General features: G+C 47.1%; 1 protein-coding gene across 1 annotated transcript in view; it reads left to right on the top strand.

The window, feature by feature from the left end:
• DOCK2 (dedicator of cytokinesis 2) overlaps positions 1-13,710 on the top strand; it is a 430,752-nt gene extending 417,042 nt beyond the window's left edge. Inside the window, exons 47-52 of the mRNA XM_023515279.1 lie at positions 6,199-6,336; positions 7,969-8,096; positions 9,102-9,273; positions 10,235-10,355; positions 11,836-11,978; positions 13,185-13,710. Coding sequence (XP_023371047.1) covers positions 6,199-6,336; positions 7,969-8,096; positions 9,102-9,273; positions 10,235-10,355; positions 11,836-11,978; positions 13,185-13,247 — 765 coding nt within the window. The 3' untranslated portion in view covers positions 13,248-13,710. The remainder of the gene's footprint in view (positions 1-6,198; positions 6,337-7,968; positions 8,097-9,101; positions 9,274-10,234; positions 10,356-11,835; positions 11,979-13,184) is intronic.
• The last annotated feature ends 1,740 nt before the right edge of the window (positions 13,711-15,450 follow it).

Genomic DNA, 15,450 nt, shown 5'->3' with positions numbered 1-15,450 from the left:
CAAGTGGTGAGTGCAGGGGCAGGGAGCAGCAGCGTGCAGCTGCCTGCCCTCCTCCCTTCTTGCCAGTCACTGTGCAAAGAAAAGCAAGCTTTTGTGGCAGGGAGTTTTTGTTACTCTAGGGAAATCAGGGAATGAGAAGCATTGGGTGCAGCCTTTTTTCTTAAAATAAGGATTCCTAATTCAGGTCCTTCTCTGCCTCTGCCAATTTATGCAAAGTGGGGCTTTAAAAATGAAACACCAAGCGCTGCACAGACGTACTTTTTCCGAATGCATTTTGTGTCTGTCTGGAATTTTCTCTCCCTTTTTACCTCATGCCCCCTGTGAAACTCGAATATCCATCCTCCAGGTCCTAGGCTTCTGGGGTCATCATGCTTTAATATTCAAATAGTGGTGTTCGCCTTTAGCACATCCAACTTGGGAAGCAAGAAGGCCAGGCTTTGATGGGTTCCCATCCTCAGATAGTTCTGGGGTGCCCCAGAGAAGGCTAACATGTCACATAAATTTGCATAGTTGTTAAGTGTCACTCTCATCCCACACCACTGCCCTGGTCCTCTCTACTGGGGACCTCTCCCCACCTGGTAATAGCTTGTCCATGCTGTGTTCACCATATCCAGAGAATGGACCTCAGCCTCACAGTACAGCTAATGCCAGGTGTACTTATCTTGGCGCTAATTAGAGGGACACTACCAACCCAAATTGGAAACTCTGAAAGCTTGTACCCTATTAGATGTTACTGCTTCTGAGACCCATTGGCTAGCTGCCTTCAGATAGCACCCCTAGTGGCCATCTTCTTCACCTACTGCCCCCAGGCCACCTTGTTGCAGAGGCCTAACAGCCTCCAAAGGAGATTGCCCTGACCATGTCTCTCCCACCCAGAGCCCAGGCACCCAAATATGGGTACCTGCACTCAAAAGGTACCCATATCTCATGAGGCTGCCCTGCTCATGAGGAAGGCAGCCTTTTATGTCATCACACACAGTAGACAAGCTCTTTCTGATCTACTCCCTTTCATTCATTCTTGCAACCTGTATTTATTGTGTCTCTACAACAATGCACGGTACCAGGCAACAGAGATTATATGGATAGAACTGGGCCTGCTTCCTGTCCACTTGGAGCTGAATTCTAGACTGGATCTTGGTTTTGCAAAGCCAGAACACATCACATAGTGTGTGTTCTCTTGTGTGTAACTTACTTAGCTTGATATTATGTTGGTGAGATTCATCCATCGTGTTGTACATAGCTGTTCTCGAAACGTGACAGCCTTAGATTTCAAAGGGGAATGAATGTCCCTGCACCTCTAGCAACCCTGAAGTTGTCAAAGTGTGTTTGGTATTCAAGATTTCACAGATTTCCAGACAGACAGAGTCTTATTTTTTTCTTCTTATCCTTTTTCTTAATTTTTCTCTATATTTATTGGCATGGAAAAATGTCTACAGTACGTTCTTTCAAAACTTTGTATCGGGAAATATTACACGAAGAGAAGTACACGTTAAAAATATACAGCTCACTGCTTTATCACAAAACATCCACCCTTGTGACCCTCCCCCCAGATGAAGACATAGAATTGTGTTGACACCCTAAGTCCATCTTATGCCTTCTGGCAGCCAGTACCATCTTTCCTCAAAAGTGACCACCATCCTGCTTTTCCACTAATCATTTCCTTGCATTTTAAAAATAGTTTCACCACACGAGGATTTATGCTTAAGCACTATAATTTACTTTTGCTTATTTTTTAATCTATATAAACAGGATCACATAGCATGTGCTCTTTTGTGTGTAACTTGCTTAGCCCCATATTATGTTGGTGAGATTCATCCATTTTGTTGTACATGGCTGTCTACTAGTCATATTCATTGCTGTGTCCACATAGCTGGCTTGTATAACTATATCAACATGTAGTTATTTATTTTTCTACTGATGGAGAATCATGTTGATTTCACTTTGGGGCTATGATAAGTGAAGCTGTCAGGAACATCTTTTTGTGTGCCTTTTGGGCACACATACGCACAGTTTCCGTTGAGAATATACTTAGACATGGAACTGCTTGGACATAGCACCAAGGAAATATTCAGCTTTAGTAGATATTAACTTCTGTCACCATAGGTTAGTTTTGCCTGTTCTTAAACTTCTTATAAGTTGTATTTTACAGTACGTATTATTATATGTCTGGCTTCTTTTGTTCAACCTAATGCCTTTAAGGTTCATCCAGTTTGTTGCATATAACAGAGGTTTGTTTCTTTTTGTTTCTAAGTGTTATCTGTTGTATGAGCATACAGTGGGGCAGTAATTGACCAATGGATCCGTTCTCCTGTTCGTGGACATTTCGGTTGTTTTCAAGATTCATATTTATAAGCAAAGTTGCTATGAACATAAGCACTCAATTCCTTCAGTATACATGTAGTAGTGGAATTGCTGGATCACACACATTTAGCCTTACTAAATGCAAGAAGTAGTTTTCCAAAGTGGCTGAAGCAATTTTATACTCCCACCAACTTCTTTTTTGTTTTTTAAATTATGTCCCTTGAGTCATCACTCCCACCAACTTCCAAGAGTGAGTTGCTTCACATTCTCACTGACACTTGATATTGTGAGTGTTTTTAATTTTAGGCCTTCTGGTGGTTGTATAACGGTATCTCAGTTTAGTTTTAATTTACCTTTCCACATGCTTTCTGCTAATTGGATTACCCTTTTGCAAAATACTTATTCAAATAGTTTACTTATTTAATTAAGTTGCCTTTTTACAATTGATTTATAGGCGTTTATAGATATATCCTAGATATGAATTGAATATTAAACTAATTTTACATATATAAAATAATCCTTCTTGGTCATAATGTATTTTTTTCAATACCAGGTCTTGTCTGTTGTCCAGCTACAGTGCAGTGGCATCATCATAACCCTGAGCTCAAGTGATCCTTGGCCTCCTGAATAGCTGGGGATATGGGCTCACACCACTACCTCTGGCTGTTTTTCTTTGTAGTAGCTTTGTAGTAATGGGGACTCACTGTGTTGCTCAGGCTGGTCTCAAAATCCTGGCCTCAAGTCATCCTCTTGTCTTGGCCTCCTAAGTAACTGGGACTATATAGATGACCCACCATGGCTGGCCTTATGATTTTCTGCAGGTTGTATTCTCCTGTAGTGATATGCTATTTTTTATTCTGGCTATTGGTACCTTCTGTTTTCTTGGTTAGTCTTCTTCGGGGTTTATTATTGTTATATCTTTTCAAAAACCAACCTGTGACTTTGTTGATCCTCTCTGTTGTGAGTTTATTTTCTTTTTCATTCATGTCTACTCTTTTATTATTTCTGTCCTTTTGCTATACTGTTTTGAGATGGCCACTTAGCTTATCAGTTTTCTATTTTTTCTAATGTATACAACTAAAGCTATAAATTTACATCCATTTACAATTTTAACGATATCTTACTATAGTTTTGTGTGGTTTGTCTGTTGCTGTAAGGGTCTCACAGAAAAGTGATGTGGTGGAGAATAAGCATGCTTATTGAAATTGTGTTTTAAATAAAGGTGACCATCTGCTCGCTCAGGCAAAATGGTGAGCTTCTTTATTTGCAATTGGCTTATATAGGGAATTTTGTAACACAGCAATGACTTCATTGATCCAGTTAAACATCATGTGACATCTGATAAGCCACTCAACATACACCTTTTGACATAACCCTATCAACCTAACCCAATTTAACATAACTTAATGGAGAACATGTTGTTAGCCATTACTTCTTTGTTCTTATCTGACGATGCCTGAGGCTAGGGAGGAACAAGGTAGATTGAATATCTGCCCTTGCTGACCTTGCTGTTTGGAGGCTGTTACTTTGAATCTTTAAGCAAAGCATAAAGAAACTTCTTGGGCATACAGGAATTTGTGTGCAAACCTCTACTGTCATGTAGGCCTTAAATCAGGGGTTTTTTTCTTTTATAAGGAATTTTCAGGCTGGACTTCTCAAAAGCCTTTCATGAGCCCAAGTTTCATCTGTGCCATTAGATACCTATATGCATTGGGTAAATTCCTCTTCTCTTGAGGTCTCCTAGCACATTACCATTCCCAGACCCATCAGCAAGTGAACTTCATCACTTACCACAGATCAGGAAAGGTTACTGATGGGTATCTGGCCAGCTTTCCAAAGGGCTTTTTCATAGGCCTTATAAAGTCAGCCTTAATTCCTTAACATAGTCTGGAAATGCTATTCCAGCCAAAGCCTTGGTCATGTTAGGCTCACAACCAACCGGGCCACATGGGATTCTGCCTCAGTTTCTTACAAGTATGCCTGCACAAAGTCTTTTCACTGCTCTCTTTCAAATGGCTTTTTTGGCCAGAGGTATATAGGCATTTCACCTATATATGTGTATTATTATTAATATTTATATAAAATCCTTCTCTTTTTTCCATGGATGGAGGATCTTTTCTGTTTCTATATATTAATTAAAATTTTTTAAATAATGTTTCCTTAGGCTCTCTTTATTCTCTGTTTCTTCTAAATTCTTTTGTTTTTTCTTTCTGTTTCCCTCCTTCCTTGCATTCTTTCCTCCTTTCTTCCGTCCCGCATTCCTTCCTTCCCTTCTTTCCTTTCTCCCTCCTTTCCTCCATCTTTCTATCCTTCCTCCCTCCTTTCTTCTTTCCTTCCATTCTCCTTTCCTTTCCTTCCTTCCTTCCTTTCCTGTCTTCCATTTTTGGTTCTTTCCCATTTGTCAGTTCTGGCTTCTGACTTTTGTACTGGAGAGTTTTCTTCAGTGTCTGGTGATCCTTGTCAGTCTCTTCATGATTAAGAATGAGGCTAAATGAAAATCTGTACACATGAGCGGGAGCCTTGCCAACTGTGTGGCATTGCCGTATGGTAACTGAATGATCCACAAATGCCTGTATCCATATGGGACCATTCACCTCCTTCAGAGTCAGACTCTTCAAACTGTTGCAAAAGAAGATAATCCCAACTACTATGCTGCTGGCGCTTTGGGGACTGGAAAGTGCAGGTCTCGCTGTCCATGTGCTGACTTTCCCTTCAGCCCATTTCCAGTCTGGATCTTCATCCTGCCTCCTGTTGTGCCTGGTACCCCTGAGCCCAGAGCTCCTGGTTCTAACTGTTCTAAGAAGATAAGCCACTGTTGATCCAACTGACCCGATATGAAATTCAACCCCTCCCTCTGTTTGTGGCCCTCAGCTCCCCCCAGCTTCCCTGTGGTGCCCAGAGCCTCCAATCCCTGAGCCCTTACTGGGTTCCTAATCACCATTTCTCCACTGTGTTCCAGAAGGTCAGTAACCTTCCTCCCTCCACCACCCTCCTTCCACCTGTGGGGCAAGTATATGTCTCCACTTTTCATTGGGCTTTCTGTTTCTCCTCCACCTCATCATTTCAAGGAGATCTCCAAGAGAAGGAGGCAGAAATATCTTTACCTTACCATCATAAAAACATTTTGCCTACAATAATTCATAGTCTACCCCTTTGCACCCCATTTGATGTCTCCCCAAGGGCACACCAGTCTCATCCTGAGCTTCTCCTCTGAGCAGTGGCCACAGCTTCCCTTGCTGTATCTGCCACTCAGCCAGCATGCGTCCTCCTCCTCTGCGGGGGAGTAGGCCTGACTCCCTCATGTCAGCCCTCCCTGCCTCCCTCATCTTCCCAAGCTTTTACATTATTTTTAAAACTCCCTACTAGGGGGTTGACTCCATGATCCTAATGCGTCCTTGTCTTTCTGCAGCAGCTGTGAAGAATAGTGGACCTCCCTGTCAGACAATGAGGCTGTGCCCACTCCTCCTTCCCCTCTCAGCTCTTCCCTTTTTCTGTCTGCCATCTTTTGACATTCATGCTTTCACTTTTGTGTTACCAAGAACTTCTTAGGCAAAGCTTTATTTAAGTCAAAGCAAAAGAGGTTACTCTCCTGGTCCCCAGGCTCTGCCCCTCCACAGATTCTAAAAGGGGCTGCTTTACCCACGCAGGTGGCCTCTGATGGGAGGAGGTCCAGCCCTCCTGTGAGGCAAGGCCAGCTGGAGGTCTTTTCCTCCTTCCAGAGCAAACCCCAAGGTGTGGCTTCCCCTGTTCCCCATGGCTGGGGACCCTGTGTGCAGGACTCTGGGGACCCTGAAGCCCTTAACGAATTCTTAGCAGACCAGACATCTGGGTCCCAGGCTGAGGCCGGCTGGCCCACCTCTGGCTCACTATTTTCTCTGGTTACTATTTTCTCTCCAGATCCCCTTCCTGGGAGCTGGGATTAAGATCCATGAGAAAAGGGTGTCGGAGAACCTGCGTCCCTTCCATGACCGAATGGAGGAATGTTTCAAGAACCTAAAAGTGAAGGTGGAGAAGGAGTATGGTGCCAGAGAGATGGTATGTGCTGTTCCTGTGGCCAGGAGGGGGTAAGACAGGGCACAGAAGGGTGATAGAGACTGGAGTTGGAAGGGACCTGGCTGGTGCAATCCAGGAGAACCTGCCTATAAGCTCAGTCCCTCAAATGTTGCCCCCAAATAAACTCTGGTTGCAATTGAGACTGTGTAAACACCAGCTACTCAAAGGATTCTGTAAATGAAAGCTACGGTGATGAAGCACCTACTGTGTGCTGGGCCTGATCAAAGACACACTTGATATCTACTAAGTCATTTAATCCTTACAGGCCTGGGAGGTAGGAATTATTTTAATAATTCCTCCTGAGAGGCAGAGGGTCAAGTAGCTTGCATTCCAGGAGCCACATAGCAAATGAGTGTGGGTCAGAATTTGTATGTGGTTCTTTCTGTTGGCTCAAGTTCAGTGCTTTTGGCTGCTAAGCTCCTTGTCCTAAAGAAGCCATTAGCCTGGTGCTCACAGGGACTTTTTCTTATCTTCTTCCTTATAAAGTGGAATTATAAAATGTTAAGGTTTTATACTCCCTCAAAAGCCATCTGGCTTAACCTTCCCATTTTATAAATGGTAAAACTGAGACCCAGAGAAGAGAAGTGAGTAACTGAAAGAACCTAGAGGTGAACTCAGCTCTTTTTTGATTTCACGGCTTTTTTTTACATGAGACCAGTTCTCATCTTCAATACTGTGAAGTCCCCTCAATGTAATTCTGATGTGACCTACCTGGAGTTAGTCACCTTCCCTAGGCTGAGAGCACTGTCTTCGATTCCTGGTGATTCTGACACCAGCTATGAGCCCCAGGGTCCCCATGCCACTCACACTTCTGCCCAACTGGTTACAAATCAGGGGGCTCCCACCACCTGCTCGGGTTTGGTAATTCATTAGAATGATTCACAGAACTCAGAATAGCACTATACATACAACTTCAGTTTGTAATATATCAAGACCAGCCAGATTGAGATGCATGGGCTGAGTTCTGGGAAGGTCCCAGATGAGAAGCAACATGTCCTCAGGACATGTTCCTCTTCCAGCACCGTGATGTATGATACCAACCAGGAAAGTTCACTGGTGCCTAAGCATCTAGGGGTTTACAGGGGCTTCACTATGTAGTCATGACCGATTGATTCATTGATTGAAGTTAATCTCCAGGCCCATCCACCTCCTAGTCCAGTGTTCCTCAACCTTTTTTATCTCGTGGCTCACTTGAACCTATAGTTAAACCTTCCATAGCACACTTAAATTATGTTAATCAAAATAAGAAGAAGATACTTACTGTGCTTTCAACTCCTTTCGAAAATAATTTAACTCATGATTTTTAAAAATTGTTAAAAATTTTTTTAGAAAGACCCTCTCTCAGCATGCAGTGTGCCACAGCACACCACATGAAAATCACTGCCCTAGAAGTTGAACTGGTATCTTATGGCTCAAAGCTTAGGGCTGGTCTTTCTGGCTATCAGGAGCATAAATTCAGGTATAGTCCAGGGGCCGCTGTGAATCACAGAGATCCTCCTATCACACAAGGATTTAGAGATTACCTCCCAGGACCTGGGACTGAAGGCGGACCACAGTCTTTAATTCTACCACCACCCCTAGCCTCATCCCCACAACTCTGTTCTCCCACCACAGCCCGACTTCGATGACCGGAGAGTGGGCCGCCCCCGGTCCATGCTGCGCTCCTATAGGCAGATGTCCATCATCTCGCTGGCGTCCATGAATTCCGACTGTAGCACCCCCAGCAAGGCCACCTCCGACAGGTCTGTCCCTGCCCCCAGGCACCCCCCGGCCCAATGCCCAGAACCCCTCTTCTTTCTTCCCAGCATCCTCCCTTCTACCTCTTTCTTGCCCCTTTCAGTTTAAAAGCCTTTCCCCACCTGGAGCCTAGTAAAACACTCACAGCTACCCAGGAGGCTCAGCGCCCTTCTTAGAGAGCCTTTGGAGGCTCCGGGAGCATGGCGGCTTTTCCCCAAGACCCTGCAGGACTCATAGGCAGCCCCCCAACTCCCAGTCCAGTGATCCTTGCAGGCCACCCAGAGCTTCTCACCAAGCCTGAGTCCTTCTGGAATGTTCTCACCTCCATCAGGGAGTTCTCCTCCTCCCCTTCTCCCCCAGGAATCTCCTTCCAACTCGAATGGGATGTCCCCATTGCAGAGCTCCTCCTCCTCCCGTACCCCCACACCTGTGGTGGGGCCCTCCCTCCTGCAGCCTCTGTCACCTTCCTGGTACCCTCTGGCTCTACCCTGCTCAGCTCTGCTGTTCTAATAAAAGACACCGCAAATGATCCAGCACTTGCCACGTGCCAAGAATGTGCTGAGATTCCTTGAATCTCATTTCTTTGCTACTCTGCAAGGTTGCTGCAAAGACCCCCTGTTTATAAAAAATGAAATGATGACTGGAAGAAGTTTAGTAATGTACCCAGTAATGCTAATAAGTGGCGGTGCTTGGATTTGAACCCAAATCCATACTTTTAACCACTTTCCTCTCCTCACCACAAAGTTTTTTATGACTATCCTCTTTCAATTTCATTTTATCATGAGTAAAATTAAGTGAATTTTATTCATTTCATTTCATTCAATGAACGAATGAGCCATTTACAGATTAGACAAATGGCTCCCCAGTTCTCCACCAGGTTAGCGGCTCTATCCCTGACCCTGTAGTGACAGCTCAGGCAGCAGAAGTTCCTTTAGCCCCTTTGGTCCATGCAAGGCTGTTCTGCTGAAGCTCTAACTGCAGTTATTACAGCTGTTCATCTCTCCCTTCAGCTTCGACCTGGAATTAGCACCACCCAAGACACCGAGAGTGGAGCAGGAGGAGCCGATCTCCCCGGGGAGCACGCTGCCTGAGGTCAAGCTGCGGAGGTCTAAGAAGAGGACCAAGAGGAGCAGCGTGGTGTTTGCAGATGAGAAGTCATCAGCCGAGTCAGACCTGAAGCGGGTGAGCGGCTGAGGCGGAGTGCTTCTTGGACTCTGGTAGCAAATCTCCACCACATGCCAGGCACAACATGCAGGGTTTGGAGACCTTTCTTGCTAAAGCTTGGTTTATGCGGTGCAGTGGGTATCCCAGAGGTGGCACCTGTAGCACAGGGAGGGGGGCACACAATTCATGCTCATGCGGCTGGGATGTCTGGGGCCAGACGGAGCCAGGATGTGAACCAGGCCATCACACCCCAGAGCCTGTGTGTGTGTCCCTTCTGCCATCAAACAGGGCTTTGCGAGGCAGGGGAGAACTAGCCTTGGAAGAGCCCTCAGCCCTCTGTCCCTAGCCCCAGGGCCATTCTAACCACTGATGTTTCAGAGTCTACTAAGATTCTCCTTTGCACCTGGAGCCCGAGTGGGAATAAGGAGATGAACTCTCACTGCGTTGGCTTTGAGAGTTTTGGTCTTGTAAACTAATAACTATTTAATAATGAGACTGGATGTCAGACATCCCTGGGATCAAGCTTAATTTTCCCTCGGAAAAGAGGTTTGTTGATAGTGTTCTGGGAGGAGGAGAGGGATTAACTGTGCTGGTGACAGAGGGATGCCAAAGGAAAGGGCCATGAGCCAGCCAAGATGCTTCTAGTGGAGAAAGACCTTCCGCAAGCCTCCCAGAGGGCCCTCCAGGCTACTCTTGGAGGAAAAAGGATGGAAATGTCTTCTGTGTTTCACAATTCTAGGGGCACCATTGACAAAATAGTCTAAATGATTCCCCCTCATGTCTCTGGGATTGTATAGTATACAACCTGTGCAACCATGCGTGGCAGCCTGGCATGGAATGTTATAAAACAGAATAGATGAACTTGGATCCAGGTTCACAGAAATGATGGAAAGCCCTTGTCTCTGACATGTTAAGGACCAGATGTGCCTCATGCTCAGCCTTTCTGGTGTGTGTGTATGTGTGTTGTGTATCCATCCAGCTTTCTAGGAAGCACGAGTTCATGAGTGACACCAACCTGTCGGAGCACACAGCCATTCCCCCCAAGGCATCCATCCTCTCTCAAATGAGTTTTGCCAGCCAGTCCATGCCCACCATCCCAGGTATGCACCCTGCCATCACCAGCATGGGGAATAGAGGTAGTGCAGGCCACCAGCCTGGAGGGGTGGAGAGGGATGGGGACCATGTCTACATAGTACAGCAGACCAGACTCTGGTCACGGCTCCCGTCTTCTGATCTCTGCCCGCACCCACTCTTCCTGTGGGTAAAGCCATTCCAGGGCTGGGGGAGAGGTTTGCTGTCCCTCTGGCCCTCAGGATTCTCTGGCCATCCACCTGTCCCACAAGATGATACTGAAATTGTCAGTTACCCAGGCCTCCCAGGGGTCTTTGGTGTGTCCCTGAGACATATAGCTCCTGGTGGACTTGGAAGACTATTTCTGGATTTATAAAGAATGCCACCACATGTCACAGCTGCAGATTGTTTGGTGCATAGGTGCTACCTATTTCCAGTCCCTCCTCACGCACTGTCCTGTGAGGGGGTGAGCAGGACACAGCCACTGTTCCTTATTCGCAGAGTGGCTCCTGAGGCCCTGACAGGGCATGGCCCGCCTGAGAGCACTCCATCTGGCCCACAGAAAGTCCTTAGTATCTGCCTCTTTGTGCCTGGCTCTCTGTGCTTAGGGCCAGAACAAAAGGGAACAAGATGGGGCTGGAACTTGGCAGGCAGATGGCAAGGAAGCCACCCGCTGTTTGCCAAGTGCTGACTGCCACCGGGCCCTGTGTGAGATCATTCCTTCATTATTTCATCTACACCACTCACATAATGTAGATAATGTCATTCGCCCCATTGTATGGGTGAGAAAACTGAGGCCCTGGCAGTGTCAGTCTATTGCCTGTCACTGAATTGTAAGTGGTAGAGGCTGAGTTCGGACCCAGGCCCTGGAGCTGTGCTCCTACCCTGGCCCACTGGACCACACGGGGCAGCCCACACATGGCCGTGATGTTGACGTGAGTCAATCATTTTACTAGCATACTCTCAGCATGTCTGGCATACCCTGGAGGTCCCAGCTCTTAACGCCATCCAATTTTATCAATGTCAAAACCAACAGTCAGAGAGATAGCTAATTTTTTGAGTCTCTAATAATTCTAAGCTGGGACTATCTGGCCCCTCCACCAGGTGACACCTGGATTGGAGACTCTCTCCCCACTACCCCTGGCCTTTGGTGAGAATGAGAAACCAGGGAGTGTTGATAGTGGGAGATGGAGGAAGAGACAGCTCACATTGTCTCCCTACCTTAGGGCAGAGGCCCTGTGTTTCTGGGGAAGTCGGCCACTAAACAAGTCTTTGACTGGGGGCCAGGAGGCCAGACCGCTGTCCACAGCGTTGGTGAGCTTCACCCAAAGAGGACAGCTTCCACACCCACTGGCAAGGCTGGAAGTAGGCCTCCTGCCTCCTGCTTGGCACACAAGATATGCCATCCTTGGATGCTGGCTCTGTCCCCAGCTGTCTCCCATTTCCTCCCCCAGGCCACCGCCTCGCCTCTACCCACCCATTCACGCCCTGTCTTTGCTCTCCTTCCAGCCCTCACGCTCTCGGTGGCAGGCGTGCCTGGGTTGGACGAGGCCAACACATCCCCTCGCCTCAGCCAGACCTTCCTCCATCTCTCAGACGGTGACAAGAAGACACTCAAACGGAAGAAAGTCAATCAATTCTTCAAGACGATGGTAAGGCCCCAGACAGGTTGTAGGAAGGAGGATGTGGGGAGGGGGAAGGGAAGAGAGCAATGTAGGGAGGGAAGACCATGGGGGCTTGTGTGTTATATGTGTGTGGATAGGATACGTGGGCACTCCCGAGGAAGTGTGGTCAGGAGATTTGGGATACTGTCCAGTAATGCCCAGCCCCAGAACCTCTTGTCTGGGGCTGCAAGGGGTTCCTCTGACCAGGATGACCCCAGCTAGGGATGTACAGAGGCCCTGGGACCTCGGAGCCAGTAGGTAGTTCACCTTCACCCCAGTTGCCCCTGTGTGCTCCCATCCAAGCCACGACAGCCAGCTGGCTTTGGGAGCTGAAAGTGCTTTTTTTCTTTGGAAGCACTTTCCTATTCAACATATATTACAAAATCCTACAAATTAAAACTTAGTTTCCAAGTATGGGGACTCTTGAAGTCCCATCTCCCGTTGTTACTTGTTGGTCTCTGCTTAAGATCAAGAAGGTACTATGCCTCTGACCCTCAAGATAATATTAAATCAGAATGGCACTACTATAAAAATCACAAGGATACCGTGCACACACAATGAGTCAGGCACCATGCTAAGCGCTTCTCAAACATTATTCCTTTTGATCTCCCCCTCTGCCAGTGAGGGTTTTATAAGGCTCGCAGAGTTCAGTAAGCAACGTGCCCAAGTTACCGCAGCTAGTGAGGGGTCCATGAGACAGCAAAGCCTGCGCTTATTATGCTGCCTTACACTGCATCTCCAAAGTCAAGGTTACAGCAACTCGCACTCACTGGGTGGGCAGGCCATCAGTGATAAGGCCCTTGTGATTAGACTTGAAAGCCCTTGGCAGGGCACAGTGGCTCACACCTGTAATCCCAGCACTCTGGGAGGCCAAGGTGGGTGGATTGCTTGAGCTCAGGAGCTCAAGACCAGCCTGAGCAAGAGCAAGACCCCATCTCTACTAAAAATAGAAAAAAAGGCTGGGCATATGGGTGGGCACCTGTAGTACCAGCTACTCGGGAAGCTGAGGCAAGAGGATCTCTTGAGCCTAAGAGTTTGAGTTTGCTGTCAGGTATGACACCACAGCACTCTACCCAGGACAACAGAGTGAGACTGTCTTAAAAAAAAAAAAAAAAAAAGACTAGAAATCTCTGCTTTGATGCTCATGATGATCCCATCTTGGTATTGTCCTTGTTTATTCTCTTCTTGTAAAAGCTGGCCAGCAGAGCAGCTGAAGAAGGCAAGCCGACCCCAGACTCACTGTCCACAGACCTGTGAGATGCTACTGACCAGGCTGCGGGGAGCCACAGAAGAAAAGGAGACACAGAAGCCTCAGAGAGTGGCTGTCCCCATCAGTTGTCCTCTCTCAGAGGGGTCCAAGGGGCCGATCGGGTCCCAGAGCTTGAATTGGCAAGAAGCCGAGTGTCACCAGGGGAGTAGCCTGGCGGGTGGATGCTTGGACCTTGAAGGACCGGCAAGAACACCGTCTCATAGTACGCGCCCCCGACATGCTAGATGCGGCTTTTCATAACCCAGTTTCTTAAGAATAGGGAGCTGTGTTTTGATTTCCTTTACTAAGTCCCCGAACTTAACAGAAACAAAAAGCCTTTTAAATATTCTGTTTAATTTTATTTTAGGTTAACAGTTTTGTACTTTACATTTTTAATACAACCAAGCAGCCTCTTTTCTAGCTGATCATGTCTGAAGTGTTGCCGTTTCGTACTGACAATAAAAATGGTTCCTTGGCTCAAATAAGCTGTATTGTCTAAATCCACTAGCTGAATCTGTTAGCCACTGGCCTGGACAGGAATCTCCCTGGGCAGAAGGCAGGCCCAGGGCTGCGGCAATGTGAAGGAGACTGGGGCTGGTCTCATCAATGCCAAGCTTTCCCACCTCGTTTATGCTACTCCCAACAATCTTCCTCACGACTCTGGTTCCTTAAGGGCCAACTCCTGGGCTACCATAATGCTGGGAACAGTGGCCAGGAATCTTCCTCATGGGTCTGAATGGTGGGGAGTGTCATAATACCTTTCTCTGCTTCTGAAAAGAAATAGCAACACCACCCAAGCCTGGTCACTCTAATAAAGTCCCCAACCAATTGCTAAAGAGTTAGGAAAAGAGGGATCTCAGGTCCTATAGATTCAAGGTGCAACCTTTAGACTTTGTCACCAGGTCAGAAGTGCTGGCTTTCTGTGTCAGAATCCACGCGTTTCTCCAATGACGCCCAAGGGAGACAAGGAGCCCATCAGGCAGCAGCACGAGAGGGCAGCGGCACCGTCCCACCACCACAGCCTGCAGGGACAGAGAGCTGTGCAGGGCAGGGGTCTCCACAGAAGTTGAGGACTCCATTTGGGAAGGAAGGAGACACCGAGTCGTTGTGTGTGACGGTGCGGTGTTCAGGGCTAGAGTCACCTGGGGACAGTGAGGTGGCTGCTCACTCTTAGAGGCTGAGTCCCTGGGGAACAGTGGGCGGTGAGAGAGGAAGATGACAAAGTTACTGAGCGCCGACTGCCTCTGGCACAGTGTTAGAGACAAAACTTCCTAAATCTTGCCAGCAGCCCTGGGAGGGAGGTATGATTCTCACTTAGGTGAAGAAATTGGGGCACAGAGGCAGGATGTGACCTAAGATCCCACACTCAGTAAGTGGAGTGTCTGGGATTCAGGGAGGCTGACTCCTGGCCATGATTCTCTGTTGTCTCTGGGTCACCTTAGTGCCTAGGTGTCCTAGTAATCTTTGCTTCTCCCTGGTGGCCTCTGTGTCTCCTCCTCAAGCCTGTTTGAACCCCTGTTTCCTGGTCCAGCTAGCACCAATTTCTTCAATAGTCCAAAAAGTCCTGCGATGGTGGTTGGAGTTTTGGCTTTGTCAAACTCCTCTAGCCTCCCTCAGATTAGAATCAGGCTAATCTGTACTCAATACTATTATGAAACCAATATATAATCACCCACACTTTCATACGAATGATAAACCACACCTATCGTCCAGAATGAAGGAGGGAAGAGGAGGGAAGGGAGAAGGCCAGGAGGAGGAGGGTATTTGGTAGGACCTCACCCTGTGCACAATGCAGGGGTACATGGAAAAGCTATTAAGAGTAGAGTACAAATGTCTTAACACAACAAATAAGTAAAATGAGGCCCGAGGCCAGCAAGGAGCCCACCAGGCAGCAGCACGAGAGGGCTGCCCTAACTGCTAACCAGTTTGATGTTAGCATTCCAAATTGCATATAAAATCAGCACATTATGGCCCATAAATGCATTAATGTTATAATTTAATAAAAATTAAAAAAAAATTGGGCTAGTCCACTGTGCAGAGAGCCCAAGGGAGTGCACACCGCTGAGGGGCCCTGACAAACCGAGGAGCTGGACTCCCTGGGCACCTTCCTGGCTTGAGGAAGGTGCTGGAGCACCCGTGCCTTCGTCCTATTCATCCTTTTCTTCCCTTTTCCTTTCCATCTTGCAAGTTTGAGCTGCTCAGTCCTGGTCT

This window comes from Otolemur garnettii, unplaced genomic scaffold (genome assembly GCF_000181295.1).
Source record: "Otolemur garnettii isolate 467f Iridium unplaced genomic scaffold, OtoGar3 scaffold00003, whole genome shotgun sequence".
NCBI lineage: Eukaryota > Metazoa > Chordata > Mammalia > Primates > Galagidae > Otolemur > Otolemur garnettii.
The sequence above is the reverse complement of the archived record's forward strand: the minus strand, read 5'-3'. Positions and strand labels throughout refer to the sequence as shown.